We start from the raw sequence: 19622 nt of genomic DNA on the forward strand, positions 1-19622 counted from the left end.
AAGGCACCGGCCCCATATACCAAGGGTGGCGGGTTCAAACCCGGCCCCGGCTGAACTGCAACCAAAAAATAGCTGGGCGTTGTGGCGGGCGCCTGTAGTCCCAGCTACTCGGGAGGCTGAGGCAAGAGAATCGCTTAAGCCCAGGAGTTGGAGGTTGCTGTGAGCTGTGTGATGCCATGGCACTCTACCAAGGGCCATACAGTGAGACTCTGTCTCTACAAAAAAAAAAAAAAAAAAAAAATTCTCAAATCCTCTTCCTTCTCTTTTTTTTTTTTTTTTTTTTGAGACGGTCTCAAGCTGTCGCCCTGAGTAGAGTGCTGTGGCGTCACACATGGGCTTAAACTCATGGGCGTCACACATGGGCTCAAACTCATGGGCTTAAGCAATTCTCTTGCCTCAGCCTCCCAAGTAGCTGGGACTATAGGCGCCTGCCACAATGCCTGGCTATTTTTTGATTGTAGTTGTCATTGTTGTTTGGCGGGCCTGGGCTGGATTCGAATCCACCAGCTCTCGTGTATGCGGCTGGAGCCCTAGCTGCTTGAGCTACAGGTGCTGAGCCTCTTCCTTCTCTTTTAGGTTTCTCAAAATATGTATATTCATTTGACGTCACATAAAACTATTAGGCTATTTTGTCATCTTTTCCACTTGCATTTTGAGTGAATAATTTGCTATATTTTGTTTTCAAGTTCTCACTTTTTTCTACATTATCAGCTTTGGAAACACTCCAGCATATTTGTAAATTCACTTATTACAGTTTCCTACAGATGTTCTGATTGGATGTTCCTTATACTTTTGTTCTTTTTTCATATTCTCATTTTGTTCCTACATCTTTTTCTTAATTTCAGTTGGCTAACAGTTATTTCTTAGTTCATTGAGCATCACTAAGACAGTTGTTTTACATTTTTGTCAAGTAATTCACAGGGCTATCTTGTTTGAAGAGGTTCCCAGTGAAGACTTTTTTTTTTTTTTGGCCAGGGCTGGGTTTGAACCCACCACTTCCAGCATATGGGGCCGGCGACCTACTCTTTTCAGCCACAGGCGACGCCCCCCAGTGAAGACATTTTATATTAAAGACACTTGTACTCATTAACTGGGCAGGTGTCTGTAGTCCCGGCTACTTGGGAGGCTGAGGCAAGAGAATGGGTTAAGCCCAAGAGTTTGAGGTTACTGTGAGCTGGGACATCTAGGGACTCTAACAAGTGGGACATACTGAGACTCTGTCTCAAAAAAAAAAAAAAAAAAAATGGTGACCTAGAATCTTTTGTAACAACCTCTATAGAATTAGAGACCATTTTCCTAAGTGAATTATCACAAGAATGAAAAAAAACACCACATATACTCACTACTAAATTGAAACTAGTTGAGCAATACTTATGTGCATTTATGGGAGCAGAACCCAACAAAATTCAAGTACATAGAGGGTGGGATGAGTGAACACCTGATGCGTACATAGGACACTTTCAAGTACATAGAGGGTGGGATGATTTTACACCTGATGTGTACATGGGACACTCTCTAGGTGAAGGGCACTACTTGTATCTAAAATATATAAGGGCCGGGCATGGTGGCTCATACCTGTAATCCTTGCACTCTGGGAGGCCAAGGCAGGTGGATGCTTGAACTGAGGAATTCAAGACCAGCTTGAGGAAGAGCGAGACCCAGTGTCTATTAAAAATAGAAAAACTGAGTTAGGAGTATTACTATAGCCCAATAGTTGGAGGTTGTTATGAGGTATGAGAACTCCATGGCACTCTGCTGAGAGCAACAGCATAAGACTCTGTCTCAAAAAAAAACAAACAAAAAAACAGCTATATATAAATATATATATATATATACACACACACACAGTTTGTATATGAGCAAACTGTGTAATTAAAATATATGTACCTCTGTAATATAATGAAATAAATTTAAAAATATTTTTTTGATGATGGGATTTTGCACTATATTTGGAATCATTGTGTCTCCCTACAGGAATGAGTGTCTGGAGTTTTCCAGTCCTCTATCCTTGCAGACATTGCTCCTTCTCTCTTTTCTTTATGCCAGATTCTGTGTTAAGAACCCCACTGATGAATTTTAAATAATTAGAGGGACTAGCAAATGTGACACTATTACTGTTATATGCCAGAAAGTGAGACTAACTCTTCCAATTTTTATTACATTTTATTTATTTTATTTTTAGTTTTATTTGGAGACAGAGTCTCACTCTTGGCACCCGATAGAGTGCCATGGCATCATAGGTTACAGGAAGCTCAAACTCTTGAGTTTGACCAATCCTGTTGCCTCAGCCACCCAAATAGCTAGGAACGCAGGCACCCAACACAACACCTGGCTAGTTTTTCTTTTCTTTTCTGTTCTTTTTTATTGTTGCAGTTTGGCCAGGGCCAGGTTCGAACCCACCACCTTCAGCATATGGAGCCAGCACCCTACTCACTGAGCCACAGGCACTGCCCAGCCTGGCTAGTTTTTCTATATTTGGTGGAGGCATGGTCTCAGTCTTACTCAGAGTGGTCTCTGAACTTCTAGGCTCAAGCAGTCCACCGGCCACAGCCTCCCAGAGTGCTAGGGTTATAGGCATGAGCCTCCGTGCCTGGCCCCCTTCTAATTTTTATATACCAAACCTGTAAGGACATACTATTTATTAAATATTGTAGGTAGTGGTTCATCACCTGTTGCTCAGTGGCTAGGGCACTGGCCACATACACCGGGGCTGGCGGGTTCCAACCCAGCCCGGGCCTGCCAAACAACAATGACAACTACTATAACAACAAGAAAAATAGCCGGGCACTGTGGTGGGTGCCTGTCGTCCCAGCAACTTGGGAGGCTGAGGCAAAAGAATTGCTTAAGCCCAAGAGTTGGAGGTTGCTGTGAGCTGTGATGCCAGGACACACTACCGAGGGCAACATAGTGAGACTCTGTCTTAAAAAATATAAATAAATAAATATTGTAGTTAGTGAACTTGTTATTTTAATTTCACTAATGTGATCAAAGGTGGGTGTTTTTTTTCTCTTTCTTTTTTTGAGACAGAATCTCACTCTGTCACCCTGGGTACAGTTTCCTGGCATCATAGCTCACAGCAACCTCCAACTCTGAGGCTCAAGGGATCCTCTTCCTCAGCTGCCTGAGTAGCTAGGTGTATGGTGCCCACCACAACACTTGGCTAATTGTTGTATTTTTAGGATAGTCAGAGTTTAACTCTTGCTAAGGCTGGTATCATACTCCTGGGCTCAAGCAATCCACCCATCTCAGCATCCCAGACTGCTAGTATTACAGGTGTGGGAAACAAGGCCCAGCCCAAGGGCAGATTTGAGTAATAGCCTTCTAGTTTTGTTTCTTCAAAACAGAAGGTAGAACATCCTTCTACCTGACCAGCCAGTGAATCATCATTCTCCACCCAGAATTCATCTACATTATTATACCCTTGATAACAACATTTTGTGTCATTGTGAATACAATATGAGATGATCCCTCTCTTCTCCATGGCCATATCCAGGTATTTCCTTTTGGGTCCCCCTGACAGCATACCTGCACATGATTTCCTAGAATCTTCCAACAAAGTGCCAACCAGGCCTAATGCACCTTAGCTTCTGAGCTCAGAGGAGATTGGACACATTCAAGGGTGGTATGGCCATAGACAGTCTTTTGGAATCTATATATAGAATTTATTGAGTATATGGCTAGAAATGGAATTCAAATGTTATTCAATGTGATACATAGTAAACAGTGTAAGACTTACAAAGCTAATTTCTTCCCACATTATCAAACAATCTCTCCTTCCAATCTCTTCCATTTTAGCCTCACTATCACAGCTTTAGTCTCATAGTTGAGAATGGGGTAGTTATGTGTTGGTTGCTAAATCACTTTTCCCTTCCTACCACAGTCAGAATTTTCAATGACATGGTATAATTCTGTTTCCAAAGATTTGTAAGTATAATATCTATGCCTGCATACCTATGTAAAGACATATTATGTATTTAGTATTTTACTGAGCACAGTGGGGTTTTAGCATATTACTTTTTGTATTCCTGATCACACCAGTTTCCAAAAGACCCCTTCCCGCCAACAACACTCTCACCCTTTAAACCTAGTTGCTTACTATTGGCAAACTATTGCAGGACACTGCCTATGTTGTCATTTTCACTGGTGCCTAAATCAGGATATACCCTGGGTGATGACTTATACACCCATGTCCATGAAGCATTACTAAGTAATCCTGTTGGCAACACAGCCGAGACCTTCTGTGTCCCCCTCGAACTGTTCCTTCCTATGCTTGTCTGTTTCCTATGACCTGTTGTTTCTGGTGCTGCTTGGAACAAACAGTGACTTCTAAGAACATGTGTGACCCTGCACATCCTGCGTCAAGTCCTGTTGTTCTCAATGAATGTGCAAATTGGAGTTAGATGCATAAATGCTGTGGACCTGCTGATTTCACATAAAACATAATTTATCTCTTGGTTCCGCTTACAAGTTTGTGCTGGTTGATGGCTAAGGATACTGCATGGTATTTGTGAAGACTGCTAAATTCTGCATAGGACCTCAGCATATGAACTTTGACCAACATGAATGTTCAAATCATAGTTGCCTGAATTATGTTGTATAGAATCGTATTTCTCAATTTGTTCCGAGTAATGTTTTCTGTGACCCTAGTTCATACATTTTCCAAGTACAAATACATCATTCCCTTCAATCAGTGAACACACTTGTGCTTTCAGCCCATTGCAGTGCTTTGACTGCAGGGTAAAAATACTCTCCTTTCAGGATTAACATGGGTTTTTGAGAGGTCTTTTGCTCACAGATTGTTTCATGCTAGCCTTCCCTGCCTACTTGTTTGAATTACATGTAATCACCTTTTCAATATATATAAAAAAAAGTTTTCATAACAGTTAGGAAATTGTATGTTTTATATCTCTGCATACTGTGCCTATGCTACTGTTGGTACAATGTTATATGTTTCAACAGGAGGTATTTAATGACCATGTATAATTCATCAGATACCTGTGGTTCTTTATATCTTGTAGGTATCTTTTCTGCATGTGTGATAAATGAATTGCCAGCTATAGACAGCAGTAGTACAGAAGAAATATCCCCCACAATGATGTTGGAAAGGAATGAAAACCATGACACTGAAGACTTTTGCTTTAGGGAAATCCAGAAGAATATACATAACTTTGTGAGTCAGTGGAGAGATGATGAAAGACATTGCAGTGGAGTCCGTATGACCCCTCAGGGAAATCTCACTGGTAGGAGAGATCAGCATGATAGGAAGGATTCAGAAAACAAGCTTGTTAATAATCAGCTGGGATTGAACACCCAGTCAGATATGCCGGAAATGCAGGTATTGAAGATTGAAGAGAAAATTTATGAATGTAATCTCATGGAGCCATCTGTCAACAGTGAGTTCTTGATTTCCCCACCCCACAGAATTCGTTCTACTATGACACCCCACCTTTCTCATGAACATGAGTATGATCTTATGGATTCATTATTCCCACAAAGAGAAAAACCAGAGATAGTGACAGAACGTTACAAATGTACTGATTGGGACAAGGTCTTTAATCAAGGGTTATATTTCAATATTCAGGAAGTAATGAATGGGGAAGGGAATCAATTTAAATGTGATATATGTGCCAAGGTATTCAATAAAAAATCAAGCCTTAGAAGACATCAGAAAGTTCATGCTGTAAAGAAAACTTACAAGTGTAATGAATGTGGTAAGCTATTCCATGCAAGTTCAATGCTTGGACAAGATTGGAAAATTCCTACAGGTGGAAAACCTTACAAATGTAATGAATGTGGAGAAGCATTCCGAGTAAGTTCCTCTGTTGTAGAACACAGGAGAATTCACACTGGAGAGAAACCTTACAAATGTAATGAATGTGGCAAAATGTTCACTCGTAAATCATCCGTAGCACATCACTGGAGGATTCATACTGGAGAGAGACCTTACAAATGTAATGAATGTGGAAAGCTATTCCGTGGAAGTTCAGCCCTTGTACAGCATCGGAGAATTCACACTGGAGAGAAACCTTACAAATGTAATGAATGTGGCAAAAGGTTCAGTCACAAATCATCCCTAGCATATCACTGCAGGATTCATACTGGAGAGAAACCTTACGAATGTAATGAATGTGGAAAGGTATTTAATCGTATTTCACACCTTGCACGACATCAGGGAATTCACACTGGAGAAAAACCTTACAAATGTAATGAATGTGGCAGAAGATTCACTCGCAAATCATCCCTAACACATCACTGCAGGATTCACACTGGAGAGAAACCTTACAAATGTAATGAATGTGGCAAAATGTACAGTAGCAAGTCATCCCTAGGACAGCATTGGAAGATTCATGCTGAGAGAAACCTTACAAATGTTATGAATGTTACTAGGCCTTCAGTTGCAATTCACACCTTTCATGACATCTAATAATTCATACTGGTGAGAAACCTTATAAATGTAATAAATAGGGGAAAGTGTTCAGTCAGAATTCACACCTTGCAAATCATTGGAAAATTCATACTCAGAGAAACCTTATAGATATGAAGAATATGGCGGGCTTTAGTCAAAATTCATGTGGTATTTATCATTGGAAAATTCCTTTTTTGTTGTTTTAATCTTTTTTTGTTTTGTTTTTTGTTTTTATTAAATCATAACTGTGTACATTGATGCATTTATGGGGTTCAGTGTACTGATTTGATATACAATGTGAAATGCTTACATAGAACTGATAAACACATCCATCACAAGTATACTCTTAGTAGTTTTGAAATGTACCATTGCATCATGCACATTAGGTGAGGTCCCCCAAATACCCTCCCTCTGCCTGACTCCCCCCTGTCCTCTCTCTCCTCTTCCCTTCTACTTTCTGGACTACAGTTATGTTTTACCATTCATATGAATGTGTAGGTGATTATATATTGATTTCATAGTAGTATTTAGTACATTGGATACTTTTTTTCCATTCTTGAGATACTTTACTAAAAAGAATATGTTCCAACTCCATCCAGGTAAACATAAAAGATGTGACGTATCCTCTTTTTTATGGATGCATAATATTCCATGGGGTACAGTTCGTTAGTCCATTCATAGGTCGATGGGCACTTGGGCTGTTTCCATGTGTTGGCAATTCTGAATTGGGCTGCAGTAAACATTCTGGTGCAAATGTCTTTCTTGTTAAATGATTTTTTATAATCTGGGTAGTTACCTTGTAGAGGAATTGCAGGATGGAATGATAGATCTACTTTTAGTTCCTTGAGTATTCTCCAAACTTCTTTCCAAAAAGTCGTATTAGCTTGCATTCCCACCAGTAATGTAGAAGTGTTCCCTTCTCTTCCTGTCCACAACAACGTGTAGTTTTGGGATTTTGTGATGTGGGCTAATCTTACTAGAGTTAGATGATATCTCAGAGTGGTTTTAATTTGCATTTCTCTGATGATTAAGGATGATGAACATTTTTTCATGTGTTTGTAGGTCATGTGCCTGTCTTCATCAGAGAAGTTTCTGTTCAAGCCTCTTGCCCACACAGGCATGGGGTTATTCTTTTCTTATTGATTAGTTTGAGTTCTGTGTGGATTCTGTTTATTAGACCTTTGTCAGAAGCATAGCCTTAAAAAATCTCCCATTCTGAAGGTTGTCGGTTTTCTATTTACTTTGCTCTTGGCTGTGCATAAGCTTTTTGTTTGATCAGATCCCAGTAATGGATTTTGGGTATTGCTTCAATTTCCTGGTGGGCTGGGGTCCTCCTCATAAACTATTCTCCCAGGCCAATTTCTTCAAGTGTTTTCCCTACACTCGCTTCTAGTATTTTTATAGTTTCATGTCTGAAGTTTAAATCTTTTATCCAATGAGAATCAATTTTTGTTAGTGGTGAAAGGTGAGGGTCCAGTTTCAGTCTTCTACAGGTCGCCAGCCAGTTCCCAAGTAGCTGGGACTACAGGTGCCCGCCAAATGCCCTGCTGTTTTTCTGTTGCAGTTGTCATTGTTGTTTAGCAGGCCTGGGCCAGGTTCAAACCCACCAACTTTGGTACATGTGGCTGGGGCCGTAACCACTGTGCTAAGGGCGCCGAGCTCAGGTATAGGATCTTACTATCTGCAAAGAGTGGAAGTTTGATCTCTTCTGACCCTATTTTGATACCCTGGATCACCTTCTCTTGCCTTTTTGCAATGGCTAAGGCTTCTGTTACTATGTTGACTAGCAGTGGAGGAAATGGGCATCCTTGCCTAGTTCCTGATCTGAGTGGAAATGTTTTCAATTTTACTCCATTCAATATGACATTAGTTGTGGGTTTGCTGTAGATGTCCTGTATCAGTTTAATAAATGTCCCTTCTATGCCTGTGGTCTTAAGTGGTCTGATCATGAAAGGATGCTGGATTTTTTTACGGAGTCTCACTATGTCACCCTTGGTAGAGTGCCATGGCATCACAGCTCACAGAAACCTCCAACTGCTGGGCTTAGGCAATTCTCTTACCTCAGCCTCCCAAGTAGCTGGGACTACAGGCACCTGCCACAACGCCCGGCTATTTTTTGGTTGCAGTTTGGCCGGGGCCGGGTTTGAACATGCAACCCTTGGTTTGTGGGGCCAGTGCCCTACTCAGTGAGCCACAGGCGCCGCCCAGGATGCTGGATATTATCAAAAGCTTTTTCTGCATCATATGAGAGAATCATATAGTCTTTGTTTTTTATTTTATTGATGTGATATATTTTATTTATAGATTTGTGTATGCCGAACCAACCCTGTAACCCTGGAATAAAACCAGCTTGATCATGGTGTATAATTTTTTTGATGTGTTGTTGAATTATGTTTGCTAAGACCTTACTGAATATTTCTGCATCGATATTCATTAATGATATTGGTCTATAATTTTTACGCTTCGTTGGATCCTTTCCTGGTTTGGGGATCAGGGTGATATTTGCTTCATATGTGTTGGGAAGTATTCTTTCTTTTTCTATGGTTTGGAAAAGGTTGTATAATATAGGTACTATTTCCTCATGGAAGGTTTGATAGAATTCAGATGTGAAGCCATCTGCTCCTGGACTTTTCTTTTTGGGAAGATTTCGTATTTTTGATGCTATTTCAGTGATTGATATGGGTCTATTCAAGATTTCTAATTCTTTTTGGTTGAATCTAGGAAGGTGGTGTGCTTCCAGGTATTGGCCTATTTCCTTCAGATTTTCATATTTGGGAATAGTTTTTTTCTTAGTAATCATTGAGGATTTTTTTAATTTCTGAGATGTCTGTGGTTATTTCTCCTTTATCATTTCTGATAGACGATATTAGAGATTTTACTTTTCTGTTTCTGGTTAGGTTGGCCAAAGGTGTATCACTTTTATTAATCTTTTCAAAAAACCGTTTGTTTCATTGATCTTCTGAATGACTCTTTTGTTTTCAGTTTCATTTAATTCTGCCCAATTTTGGTTATTTATTTTCTTCTGCTCAGTTTGGGGTTGGCATGTTCTTCCTTTTCCATTTGCTTGAGATGATCCATTAAGTTGTTGACTTCCTCTCTTTCTGGGTTCTTGCTGAAGTCTTCCAATGGTATGAATTTCCCTCTTAGGACTGCCTTTCCAGTATCCCACAGGTTTTGGTAATTTGTGTCTTATCATTTTGTTCCAAAAATTTGGTGATTTCCTTCTTAACCTCGCCTTTGATCCAGCTATCATTCAGCCTAAGATTATTTAGTTTCCATGACTTTGAGTATGAAGATTCCTGTTGCTGTTGAGTTCAACTTTTATTCCATTGTGGTTTGACAAGATACAAGGAATAATTTGTATTCTTTTAAATTTGCTAAGGTTAGATTTGTGTCCTAAGATATCGTCAGTTTTGGATGATGACCCATGGGCTGATGAGAAGAATGTATATTCAGTTTTATTAGGATGAAATGTTCTATTGAGGTCTGTAAAGTCCCTTTATTCTACGGTCAGGTTTAAGTATAATATTTCTTTGTTTAGCTTTTTCTTGGAAGATCTGTCCAAAACTGTCAAAGGGGTGTTAAAATCTCCAACTATTATAGTGCAGGAAGATAATCAAGTTGTTCATATCCATTAGGGTTTGCTTTATAAATTGAGGAGCATTCAGGTAGGGTGAATAAATGTTCATTATCAAAATCTCTTTGTGTTGGGTTTTTCCTTTGACAACTATGTAGTGACATCCTTATCTTTATCTTTGTTGGTTTAAAGCCAATTGTATCTGGAAATAAAATTGCAACCTCTTCTTTTTTCTGATTTCCATTTTCCTGTATTATAGATGTTCATCTCTTCCCCCTGAGTCTCTTTTTATCCTGTAAGGTAAGATGAGATTCTTGTATGAAGCAACTATCTGGTCTGAGTTTATGTATCCAGTTAGCCATCCTGTTCCTCTTTAGAAGACAATTTAAACCATTAACATTCATTGAGAGGATTGATAAGCCTGGTAGTGTTCTGGGATCATGTTTTTTGAATGTCTAGTGGACATTTTTAATCCTTTTACCACTGTGGAAGTTGGGTTGTTCTTGTTTTTTTCAGTCAGTCTCACTATGTTGCCCTCAGTAGAATGCCCTGGTGTCACAGCTCACAGCAAACTCAAACTCATGGGCTTAATTGATTCTTGTGGCTCAGCCTCCCACATAGCTGGGACTATAGGTGCCTGCCACAATGCCCAAGTATTTTTTGTTGTTGTTGTTGCAGTTGTTATTGTTGTTTGGCAGGCCCAGGCCAGGTTCAAAGCCGCCTTCCCCAGTGTATGTGGTTGGTGCCCTAGCCACTGAGCTCCAAGCACCAAACCTGGAAGTTGGGTTTCATTCAAAAATTTCCAAGTGAATTTACTTTGATGGTAGAGTATTGTGCCAGTCATTGTGGAGGATGGGTCCGAGAATATCCTGGAGAGCTGGTTTAGTTTTGGCAAATCTCTTCAACATGTGTATGTCATTAAAGTATTTGATTTCTCCATCACAGATGAAACTCCATTTAGCTGGATACAGGATCCTAGGCTGAAAGTTGTTTTGTTTTAGGAGATTGAAGGTCGATGACCATCCTCTTCTGACTTAAAATGTTCAGCTGAGGGCAGTGCCTGCGACTCAAAGGACTGGGGTGCTGGCCTCATATGCCGGAGGTGGTGGGTTCAAGCCCAGCCCTGGCCAAAAACTGCAACAACAACAAAAAAAAAAGTCTTCATCAAAACGTTTTGGCTGAGAGATCTGCAGTCATTCTGATATTTCTCCGTTTGTAGGTGATGCTTTATTTGGAATGAGTCTTGCTGGGGTTCTGAAACTGTCTATCTGAATTTCTGTACCTCTTGCAATGCTTGGGAAATTCTCCTCCATAATCTCTTGGAGTAGAACATCTGTACCTTTAGGACCATTCTTCTTCAGGAATTCCTATAAGACAAATGTTTGATCTTTTGGCATGATCCCACAACTCTGAGGGAATGATCCATTTTTGCTGTCCATTTCTCTGCCTTCTTGAGCATTTGGGAATGTTCAAAGCTTTGTCTTCAATTTCAGAGATCCTTTCTTCTGGCTGGTCAACTCTATCACTGAGGGATTCTACTGTATTTTGGAGCTCCTCAAACAACTTTTTCATTTCCTTGAGCTCTGCTATCTCTTTTCTCCTTGGGTCCATATCTCTGGTGATTTTGTCTTTGAATTCATTAATTTCTTGAGATAATTTTAGAACTACTCTTTAGATTTCAATTTCTAACTTTTCTTCCATTCTATTCATCTTATTTGCCATCCATATTCTGAATTCAATTTCTGACATTTCAGCCATTTGTCTATGCATGGTATCTTCAATTGTATCTCCTCTGTCATTCCTTGTGTGGGTTGGTCTACTCTGGTTTTTCATGTTGCCCAAGGTCTTTGGTTGGTTCCACACCATGCTTTTTTCCCACCGTTTGGTTATTAGAACAGGTAGGGTGAGATTCAGTTGGGGATTCCCAGGTAGTAGAGATAATCAAGCCCTTACCAAAGCTCCAGGCTTTGTAATTGTGGCTTATCTCCTACAACCTTACAAAGGCCCCTTTCAGAGTTTTGGCTAGAAACTCAGGGGACCTACTTGGTGAGATAGTGCAAGTTAGCTCTGTTTTGATATCAGCCAACCTCCACCCTATCCTGAGAAGCCACAGTATTGGGTTTAAATGTCACCTGTGGAGAAATACACACAGGTGTGGTGCCCTACCCCCACCCTTGCTACAAAACTTCGAAGGTCAACTTCAGAGTGTCCCAGGTGGACAGCCGCAGACATGAGTTACAATCAGATTGTCTTAGGCAGTACCAACCCAAGTCAAAAGAGAGGGATCCAAGGGGATCCAACAGCACAATTGGAACCAGGGGTCCATGCCCCTGGCCACCAAACTCAGTGCACAATGATATCTGCTCCTCTACTCACCGGCCAAGTTAGAGCAGGGGACCACACCCTTAACCCCCCAACGCCACACACAGTCTCAGTCCACAGCCAGCAAGTCTCTGCTCTCTTTCTCTGGCCTGGTTGGAGTCATGGAACCATGCCTCTGCCCATAGGTCTCAGTCCACACCCAGAGGCTTCCTGGCTCTGTTGGAGTCAGCTGACCATGCTCTTTCCCTCAGGTCTTGGTCCACACCTGGCAAGTCTCTGCTTCTTAGCCCAGCTGGGACCAGGAACCAGCCCTGCCCACTGAAGTCAGTCCACACAGGGCAACCACTCTCCCACTTGGGGGCACCGTCAGAGCTGGTGGTTCTGCACCCCTTTCCTCCAGACAGCCCAGCCAGTGGTGGTGTCGACCCAGACAGAGGGTTGACACCACCACTGGCCAGGCAAAGTAATAACCAGGGGACTGCTCCTCCTGCTGAGTGTCCCTTCACATGCCATCTTTCTTTTCCAGTAGTTTACAGGTTCCATCCTGATGTTCGGTGGGCCACACTATGTCCAGATCTCTGAGGAAAAGACAAAACACTGTACTCTATAGGGGCAGAACTTCAGACCGCCATGCAAGGGGAGAAGGGTGGACTGAGTTTGGAATTGTGGAGGAAAATATTTGTTCGATTTTATTCCTGGCAGGTTGGTGTCTAGGTTCATAAGTGGGACCTCCCTGGAGAGAGACCTGGTGTTTAGGGGCTCTCTCCAGTGAGGTAAAATGAGAAGTCTTTGTACCCTGCTCACATGCAGAGAGCCCATGGCAGTCCTCCTGCTTGAAGGAGGTTTCTCCTGTCCTCTAGTCCATAAGTTTTGTACCTGTAATTTCTTTTCTTGAATGCTCTTTCTTGGAGTCACACCTTGCTGAACTTTTTTGGCTCAGCTCCCCACCTTTGGCTTCATAGTGTCTGATTCTGTCAAGTTTTTCTCCCTCTAATCAGGAGCCTCTGCCAAGAGTTGCTACTCTTTGGCCATCTACCCAGAATTCCCATTGGAGAATTGTTCTTTTGTTGTTGTGCTGCTGGTTGACACAGAGTCCCAACATATGCCCTGAGCAGAGTGCAGTGGCATCATCGCTCCCTGTAACCTCAGACTTCGGGTGTAGGAATCCTGCTGCCTCAGCCTCTGGAAGCCGCTGGGATTAACAGGTGCTCACCATGGTACTCGGCTGGGTTTTTTATTTCATTTTTTTTATTATTAAATCATAGCTGTATTTCATTTTTTTAGGAGTTTGGGTGTCACTCTTGCTCAGGCAAGTCTCAAACTCCTGAGCTCAAGCAATTCTCCCTCCTTAGCCTCCCACAGTACTAGGATTACAGGCACCAGGCACCACACCTGGCTCTTATTAGGGAATTCTTATTGTAGAGAAATCTTATAAGTGTAATGAATGTGGAAAACTTTTCAGTCCTAACTCATGCTTAGCACATCATCATAGGGTTCATACTGGAGAGAAGGTTTAGAAATGTAACAAGTGGGCGGTGCCTATGGCTCAGTGGGTAGGGCGCCGGCCCCATATACTGAGAGTGGCGGGTTCATACCCGGTCCCTGCCCAACTACAACAAAAAATAGCCGGGCCTTGTGGTGGGTGCCTATAGTCCCAGGTACTCGGGAGACTGAAGCAAGAGAATCACTTAACCCAGGAGCTGGAGGTTGCTGTGAGCTGTGATGCTACGGCACTCCACTGAGGGCAATAAAGTGAGACTCTGTCTCTAAAAAAAAAAAAAAAAGAAATGTAATGAGTGTGGCCAAACCTTTATTCTACTCCATTCTAGATAAACCTTTCTTTTTATTTTATTTTATTTTATTTTTTTGAGACAGAGCCTCAAGCTGTCACCCTGGGTAAAATGCTATGGCATCACAGTTCACAGCAACCTCCAACTCCTGGGCTCAAGCGATTCTCCTGCCTCACCCTCCAAGTAGCTGGGACTACAGGCACCCACCACAACACACAGCTATTTTTCGGTTGGAGTTGTCCTTGTTTGGCAGGCCCTGGATTCAAACCCACCAGGTCTGGTGTATGTGGTTGGCACCTTAGCCGCTTGAGCTATAGGCACCAAGCCAAGAGAGAAACCTTTCAAATACATTAAATAGAACATAGCAAGGTTTTCAGTGACAATTCCTTCCTTGAACATGATCAGATATTTCTTTGTGGAGAATCACATTATTTTTCTTTTTTTCTTTTAATTGTTGGGGATTCATTAAGGGTACACAGAACCAGGTTACATTGATTGCTTTTGTTATGGGAGCAGGACACTAATATAAGAGGGTCCTTCTCTAACAGAAACATTTTATTAATAGGACAATGTGATTAATGTAGGAAGGTATTTTCTTAGAATTAAAGCCTTGGAGAACATTAAATAATTCACACACTCCCAAGTGTGAGGAATGCAGCAAAGTCTTTAGTTGTCATGTAAATATTAACCATCAGTTAATCCATGGAAGAGAGCAACCTTGGAAATATATTGATGGGAAACATTAGGGCCTAAGTTTGACATTTGAAATTTTTGAACATTCCTTGCTGGAGTCAAACCTAAGACCTGAGCACAGCAAATTGTTTAGGGTCTGTTCACTTCTCAAAACACATGAGATAACTCATACTGGAGAGAGAATTCAAATCTAATGCACATGGCAAGGTCTTCTGCCACAATTCACACTTCACACATAGTGAGAGAATTCCTACTTGGGAGAAATCTTACAAATACAATGAGAGTTTTGAACCCTTCATTATGAGTACAAGTATGAATTGACACTGGAAGTTCGTTGTAAAGGGCATTCATGTAAATTGTATGTAGCAGAGATATTATCCTGGTGTCAAATATACTGGGCCTCAAGAAATTTATCTTTGGTGAAACCATACAAATATATGGTGTGTGGTTAGGCTTTTGAAAGGCATTGAACATCATCAGAGTGATCATACTGGAGAGCAGCTACATAAACGTAGTGAATGCATCAAGCCGTTTAGTCATGAAAGATTCATGCTGGATAGAAAGGAAGACAAATGTAGTGAATCTAGAAAGTTTGCTAATGCAATGTGCATCCTTAGGATTCATTAAAGAGTTTAGGGTCAAGAACACAAATGCAGTGGTATGGTAAACTAACCCATTCTCACAATTTACATTCCACATTGGAGAGTTGATACAAAGAATAAAGAAGTCTCTAATTCTCCAGGATTAATTTGGGTGTATACTGCATAATAATCACAAGTAGAAATGTGTTAAGAGTCATGCCAGGCTGGGCTGGGGGCTCATGCCTATAATCCTCGCACTCTGGGAGGCTGAGACCAGTGGATTCCTTGAGCTCAGGATTTCCACACTATGTTGACCATGGGAGAGTCTGCCTCTAGAAATAGCTTGGCTTTGTGCCGGGTGCCTGTAATCCCAAGTTGTGGAGTCAGAGTCACATCACCATGGGTGAGTCTTTCTTGTGTCCAGTAAGTCTGGGATCACAGTCCACCAGCTCTCCCATATCCAATGACCCATGTAGGAGATAGCTGAAAAGAAACATCTTGGTAATAAAGGAATGGGGGAGGGATTGGTCTCTCATTAAAGAGCACGAGAGCACATACGTCATTGATTGGCAGTCCCCACACTTGTGTAAAATAGCCACAGAATCACTTCCATACATAGTCACAGGAGTCGTTAGTTGAGGCTCCTGCTAGGTTCCTATGAGGCTCCTCTTACTAAGACTGACTGCTACACCATTGAGGTGCTCGGGCACCTCTGACCTGACTAAGATGACTGGCTCCTCATGATAGGGAGCCTTACAGGGCTCCTCAGCACATATAGGGAGCAATACCCTGAGAAAGAAGGTACATCAGTACCGCGTCCTGACAGTTTCACAGGCCGGGCTAGCGAGCTAAAGTCCCAGTTCCGACAGACCCAAGTTCCCTACAGTCCTTAAAATCTCACGCATGGTCCCTTCACCCTAAGTGAACTCATGTCCCCAGCACCTCCTGGAGTCATGTACCCTTTTGTTGAAATGGCTCAGCGATTAATCTCATCCCTGTCCATGCCATGAACACACCTCTTGATGCCATTTTCTTGATTGAAACCCTTTACTGACTTCTCAGCCTCCTTGTTATGTACAGTCCTCACTTAGTAGAGAGGGGTCTCACTTTGGCTCAGGCTGGTCTCGAACTCCTGAGCTTAAGTAATCCACCTGTCCCAGCCTCCTAGGGTGCTAGGATTACAGGCGTGTCCCAATGCGCCCAGCCTGTATTTTGAATTTTTTTTTTTTTTTTGAGACAGAGTCTCAAGCTGTCGCCCTGGATAGAGTGTTGTGGCATCATAGCTCACAGCAACCTCAAACTCTTGGGCTTAAGTGATTGTCTTGTCTCAGCCTCCCAAGTAGCTGGGCCTACAGGCGCCCACCACAACGCCTGGCTGTTTTTTGGTTATAGTTGTCATTGTTTGCAAGCCTGGGCTGGATTTGAACCCTCCAGTTCTGGTGTATGTGGCTGGTGCCCTAGGCTCTTGAGCTACAGGCGCTGAGCCTGTATTTTGAATTTTTGAGGCACCCCCTTCTGTCTTCCATGATGGATACACCATTTTGTATTTGCAGCAACAGTACATGAGAATTCCCACTTCTCTACACGGACTTAGGATCTTCTGTTTTAATATTAATAGCCCGAGTATGCCCTCAAGTCTTTCTGTGGTGTTAATTTGCATTTGTCTTATGATCAGTGATGATGAGCATCTTTTCACATGCCTGTTGGCCATTTGCTTATCTTGTTTGGAGTAATACGTATTGAAGTCCTTTGCGCATTCTAAAGTTGGTTTATTTCTTTTTTTGTTGTACAGTTGTAGAAATTTCTGATTTAATCTGGATATGAACCCCTGTCAGAGACATGTTTTGCAAAGCTTTCTTCCCATTCCATAGGTTGCCATTCCCCCTTTTGGTTGATAACTTTGATGCATAGAAGTTTTGTATTTGGATCTAGTTTCCTTTGTCTGTATTAGCTTTTCTTCCCTGTGCTTTTGGTGTGATATTGCAGAAAGTCTTTCCAAGGTCACTGTCTTACGGTTTTTTTCCTGTTGGTACATGGTTTACTATTTTTTATTTGAAAGGGGTGCCCAATTTTGTCTACTGTTTTATCTTAGAGTATATTGAGGGGTGTCCAACCTGAGGCCTGGATACCGTATGTGGATTATTTCAGGACTGTTTTGCTCATCTGTGGTGTAGGATTTTGCAAAAATCATTCACAGCCTTGTCTTTGCTCATCAGCTTTTGTGAGCGTTTGTGTATTCAATTGATGGCCAAAGACAATTCTTCTTCTTCCAAAGTGTGACAGGAAAAAAAGCATTGGACACCCGTATGTGACACAGTTCCTAGTAAAATGGCAACAGAGCTTTCTCTTGTGGCTGTTATATTGGCATCTGGTATTTAACATAATGCCTAGCACAGGGAAGTGTTCAGAAGCTTCCGTCACTGCTCTTGCTGGCATCATCTTGGATTTTAGATTCTGGCCTTTCTCTTAAAGACACCATGAATGTTGTCATCTCTGAAGTCACCACCCATCTTTTAGCTCATCTAGACACTCAATATCACTTTCTGGGTCAAAAATAGTTATCTAACACATGTACGGAGATCATTCTGTATTGATTTTTTTTATTTGTCAATATCTTAAATGGTCCACAGGAATGAGAAATACCCTCATTGAGAGAGTATTAGAACCTTCACTTGAAGAGTATAATAAAACAGAAGGAAAGAGGCATAACGTGCTCAGAAATACTTTATTTGGATTTGTAGGAACACTCCTCTGAATGAGTCCATTCTCTCACCCTGTCTTCTCCTCCTTTTGTGTAAATTTAAGAAATCTACTCGTAACCCTTCGGTAAAATGTGTTTTCATTTCAGATGCCTTTGACGTTTTGGAATGTGGCCATAGAATTCTCTCAGGAGGAGTGGACGTACCTGGACCCTGCTCAGAGGGTTTTATACAGGTACGTGATGTTGGAGAACTATAGGAACCTGGTCTCTCTGGGTGAGGATTACTTTTATCTAGAAATAAGGATCTATCCTTGCATACCTTTCTATTTTTCCTGATTGCCTCTTGGAGATTCCTGTGTTCTTGACTGAGATCAAAGCTGTATTTATTCAGAAATGAAAAGCTTTGTAATATGCCATCTGGATGTTACCTGTCCCTTTGTTTATGTTATCTGCACCCTTCACCCTGTAGCTAATTTTCAATATGTCAGGCATGGAAGCTTGGTTTGCCTTGGGACTGTCTGATGCTGACTTTGTTGACATTTAGGTAGATTCCTTAATTTCTAAGTTTTCCTTTATAGACCAGAATCATAGAAAACTAATTCAGGCGTGGCACCGAGGCTAGTGGGTTCAAACCCAGCCCTGGCCAACTAAAAACAATGAGAACTGCAACAAAAAAATAGCTGAGCATTGTGGTAGGTGCCTATAGTCCCAGCTCCTTGGGAGGTGGAGGCAAGAGAATTGCCTAAGCCCCAAGAGTTTAAGGTTGCTGTGAACTGTGATGCTAGGTTATTCTACCTAGAGCAACATAGACTCTATCTCGAAAAAAAAAAAAAAGAAAAGAAAAAGAAAGAAAGAAAAGTAATTCAGTTGTGTAATACTCATTCCTAACTCAGAGCAAAGCTATACAACATAGCAATCTCCATTTATTAATCTTTACCCTATGCAAATTTGAAGAACAAAATAATTCCAGGCCCCAACATAGATCATAAAGCTACTTGAATTCAAACCTGGAAAAACACATTTCTGAAATGTTCCAGTCATTTCGAAAAGTGTTGTGGGGTTTTTTGTTTGTTTTGAAACAGAGTCTCACTAGATCACCTTCAGTAGAGTGCCATAGCGTCACAGCTCACAGAAACCTCCAACTCCTGGGTTTATACAGTTCTCTTCCTCAGTCTCCCAAGTAGCTGGGACTACAAGCACCCACCACAACGCCTGGCTATTTTTTTGTTGTTGCAGTTGTCATCATTTTTGTTTAGCTGGCCCGGGCAGGGATTGAAGCTGCCAGCCTCGGTGTATGTGGTTGGTGCCATAACCACTGGGCTATGGGCACAGTGTTTTTTTGTTGTTGTTTGTTTGTTTTTGGGTTTGTTTTTTGTTTTTTTTTTTTGAGACAGAGTTTCACTAGAGAGCTATGGCATCACAGCTCACAGCAACCTCAAACTCTTGGGCTTAAGTGATTCTCTTGCCTCAGCCTCCCAAATAGCTGAGACTACAGGTGCCCACCACAGTGCCTGGCTATTTTTTTGTTTTTTAGCAGGCCTAGACTGGGTTC

The 19622-nt window shown here is 41.5% G+C and overlaps 1 protein-coding gene across 3 annotated transcripts in view; it reads left to right on the plus strand.

The window, feature by feature from the left end:
- The window catches only part of LOC128595866 (zinc finger protein 347-like), a 45797-nt gene that overhangs the window by 23515 nt on the left and 2660 nt on the right, over positions 1 to 19622 (plus strand). Inside the window, exons 4-5 of one of the 3 annotated variants that reach the window (XR_008382999.1) lie at positions 5019 to 6436; positions 18218 to 18344. Coding sequence is in view for 1 of the 3 variants with exons in the window: in XM_053604945.1 (XP_053460920.1) it covers positions 5019 to 6424 (1406 nt within the window). In the remaining 2 variants the exon portion in view is untranslated. Of the gene's footprint in view, positions 1 to 5018; positions 7188 to 18217; positions 18345 to 19622 lie in introns of those variants that run through there. The other 2 variants (XR_008383000.1, XM_053604945.1) reach the window with 2 other exon arrangements.

The sequence above is a fragment of the Nycticebus coucang genome, chromosome 10, assembly GCF_027406575.1.
Source record: "Nycticebus coucang isolate mNycCou1 chromosome 10, mNycCou1.pri, whole genome shotgun sequence".
In the NCBI taxonomy this organism is placed as follows: domain Eukaryota; kingdom Metazoa; phylum Chordata; class Mammalia; order Primates; family Lorisidae; genus Nycticebus; species Nycticebus coucang.